Genomic DNA, 3403 nt, shown 5'->3' on the forward strand with positions numbered 1-3403 from the left:
GACTTAATGACAGTATGCACAAGTTTTCAAATATTCACAAATCTGGTTTATCTCGTCAATGTAGGCAGTGAAACCCTGTGAAAAAGCAGTGTAGCTAGTTTGAAGAACATTGAACTTCCTGGACTGAAAAGGATCAAGACTGTTACGTTCTGCTGTGAATTCGAGTACAGTTTCTGTAAAGGGTGCTGTTTTTTTCCCCCCATCAGAAGAACATTAACCACAGGACACTTCAGAAAGGAAGAAAATGATGAGGTAAGTTGGTGTGGCTACTACAGTGTTCACATGACGGTATATGGATGAAGATCTTTGTTAAACTCACTATAATCGTTTGAAATCTTAACTGAACACTCCAAAAGCAAAGTTTTTTTATTTAAAGAGATAATGAATAACAGTATGAACAATACTGTGGTAGACTGAAAGAATTCTTTTGCAGTAAAAATCTGGCTTCTTTGTTTGTTTTGTCTTTGTCAGCAGACAGAAGCTACCCTTCTATGAAGAAATATCACATCTCTACCTCATTCTCATTAATCAGAAATGGTGGTGTTTCAAACTCAGGCCAGTGTCCAATTTCCAGTGTGCGTTTACTGTTGTCATGGCCACCATCACTTTATTCCTTTACGTTATCTACGGGACTCCGAAATGCGATATGCAAGAGTTTAAGAAAGGAAAGCATCTAGATCCAGAAGCATACGAAGTGGCTTATCCTTATCAATACAATTTTCTTCTGGATCAGCCAGAAAAGTGCCAGCACAAACCATTCTTGGTGATCATCGTTCCGGTGGCCCCTAATGACATAATGGAACGGCAATCCATAAGGACCACGTGGGGGAATGAGAAGCTGGTCCGAGAAAACCATGTCGTGATTCTGTTCCTAATGGGTCTACCGAGTGGGGAAAATGCGGAAATACAACAGGTCCGTATAAACCAGGAGAACGTGAGGCACGGGGATCTGCTTCAGAGCGACTTCATAGACTCTGGCAAGAACATTACTATTAAAACCATGGTGATGCTGGAATGGCTGAGAGATCGCTGTCCGCAGGCGTATTATGCTGCGAAAGTGGACACTGATATTCTGTTTAACGTCAGAAGTGTGATAAGTATGCTGCTTAGCCCCCTCACCCCTCAAAAGAATTACATCACTGGTCAGGTGCAGAGCTCTGATTCGACAATACGAAACCCATCGAGCAGGTTTTACATCCCTGCCGAGGTGTATCCCAAGTCAGTAATTCCACCATATCCTTTGGGAAAGTGCTACATCATGTCTATGGACATGCCAGCAAAGATTCTGAAGGCATCAATGGAAATTAAGCCTATTATAAAAGATGATGTGTATATTGGTTTATGCCTGGAACGCCTCCGTATTGCTCCAGTGAACCCTCCAAACCCTTCGCAGTTTGTGTTCACCCCACCTCGACTGTACGACCGGTGCTACTATTCTGAGCTCATTGCAGTGATTATATACACTCCTGCTCAGCTGGTTAACTTATGGACAGACATTCACAAACCAGGCGCGGCCTGTTCACCCTTTAATTAGGAGGTATAAGGTATAAAGCTTAATATGGTAGCAAAACTTGAGAAACAAGCTTAACTGGCTAACAGGCAAAATCAAGACCTACTTTGCCGATGTAAATACTTATTTACTTTTGTATCTTTTTCACTGTGGATGGTGTGTGCTTGAAGATTATTTTATCTTTAACATATTAATGCATGAAATAAACAATTATATTGATCAGTCTTTACCAACTTACCCATTCTTACTGACTGGCAGTCATCAGTCTCTGATCATCCATTGGATACAGCAAAACAACAGCAATGTGTTTTGTACCAGCAAATAAAAACTACATATCAGTGATTAGATGTTTTGTTTACCGACTACAACCCCATCAATTTAACTTTTTCTGGCCAAACTCACTCCATGGACACAAACATGCCTTGAGAAACTAATAAGATAGAGACTCCACAACTCCACATGGCCAAGCTCAATGCATTGGTGCAACTGCCTTAAAAAAACCTAAATTCACTGAAACAGTCAACAAGCTGGCTGCCTTTGGCCTAACTGCCTCGAGTAACACGACTGTCCCTGGCCAAACTGATTTCAGTAACACGACTGTCTCTGGCCAAACTGCCTCGATCTACAGAACCGTCTCTGGCCAAGCTGCCTCGATCAACATGATTGTCTCTGGCCAAACTGCCTCGATCAACACGACTGTCTCTGGCCAAACTGCCTCGAACAACACGACTGTCTCTGGCCAAACTGCCTCGAGCAACACGAATGTCTCTGGCCAAACTGCCTCGATCAACATGACTGTCTCTGGCCAAACTGCCTCGAACGACACGACTGTCTCTGGCCAAACTGCCTCGAACAACACGACTGTCTCTGGCCAAACTGCCTCGAGCAACACGACTGTCTCTGGCCAAACTGCCTCGATCAACAAGACTGTCCCTGCACAACCGACACTGGCTTGCTAATTAGACATAGAGATGGCTAATCAGATGGTTGGGGGTTCGATTCCCAGCAGTGACGAGCAAGGCCCTTGACTCCATCTGCTCCGGGGGCATCGTATCGTGGCTGACCCTGCACTCTGACCCCAACTTCATATCAAGCTGAAATATGTAAAGAACTGATTTGCACATTTTGAATTGAATGTTTTAACGTATATGTGACAAATAAAGGCTTCTTTTTCTTCATCTGGCAGCCTACTGTGCCATTCTAGATGAAGCTCCTGTGTTCACGCTAAAGGTGGTTGGATGTTTTTATAATTGGAGAATCACAGGTTTCAGTTATTTAAGCCTACCGCTGTGTGTTTTCTGTTTAGTCTGTTGGAAGAATGAATAATTTGGTGGCCTTTTTTTGGGCACTTAGAATCATCCACTAGAGGTCAGTGTAAACCTGTGTTTGTTTCTATTATATAACGCTGAGGGTGTAACGAGTAGCATCAAGGCACATTATGCTTCTGCCACAACCGGTGAGAATTAACCAGAAGGACAGGAAGTGTTGCCTGCTACATTGGTTATCTGAAGTTTACCTCTTTAGTTTAATGCCGGAGCTACAAGTAAGAAAACTTATTCCTACAAGCTCTCCAAGTTCGGCAAAGAGTCAAAAATAAGTCAAATAACTATCCTTAACGAGTCTGTAATCAAATATATTCAAAGTTTCTTGACAAAGACTTGATAAAATGTACTCCAAGGTAGCTACTGCCTACATCTGCTGCCCTGGATCAAAGAAGAAAAAAAAAAACACATGGAAATCCTGTACAATCCAAACTTCAGTGGTTCCACACAATATTTGATGTTACCCCATAAAAAAGGTTATTTAAAACATTAATATTCTAAACAGCAGGCTAAACAGCTGAATAATGGCCACATCTGTAAGCTCTTAAAAGTTCTGATAAATGAAACGACT

At 42.1% G+C, this 3403-nt stretch overlaps 1 protein-coding gene across 2 annotated transcripts; it reads left to right on the plus strand.

Annotated features, from left to right (window-relative positions):
- Positions 1–2688, plus strand: LOC131347866 (beta-1,3-galactosyltransferase 2-like). Of its 2 annotated transcripts, none has more exons than XM_058382306.1 (2): positions 1–252; positions 475–2688. In XM_058382306.1, the coding sequence occupies exons 1-2, from the start codon at positions 245–247 to the stop codon at positions 1532–1534; spliced, it is 1068 nt and encodes a 355-aa protein (XP_058238289.1). In that variant the 5' UTR covers positions 1–244; the 3' UTR covers positions 1535–2688. The 2 variants fall into 2 exon arrangements, with proteins under 2 accessions (XP_058238289.1, XP_058238288.1); XM_058382305.1 differs by having other exon boundaries at positions 3–252; positions 472–2688.
- The last annotated feature ends 715 nt before the right edge of the window (positions 2689–3403 follow it).

The sequence above is a fragment of the Hemibagrus wyckioides genome, linkage group LG27, assembly GCF_019097595.1.
Source record: "Hemibagrus wyckioides isolate EC202008001 linkage group LG27, SWU_Hwy_1.0, whole genome shotgun sequence".
Classification (NCBI taxonomy): domain Eukaryota; kingdom Metazoa; phylum Chordata; class Actinopteri; order Siluriformes; family Bagridae; genus Hemibagrus; species Hemibagrus wyckioides.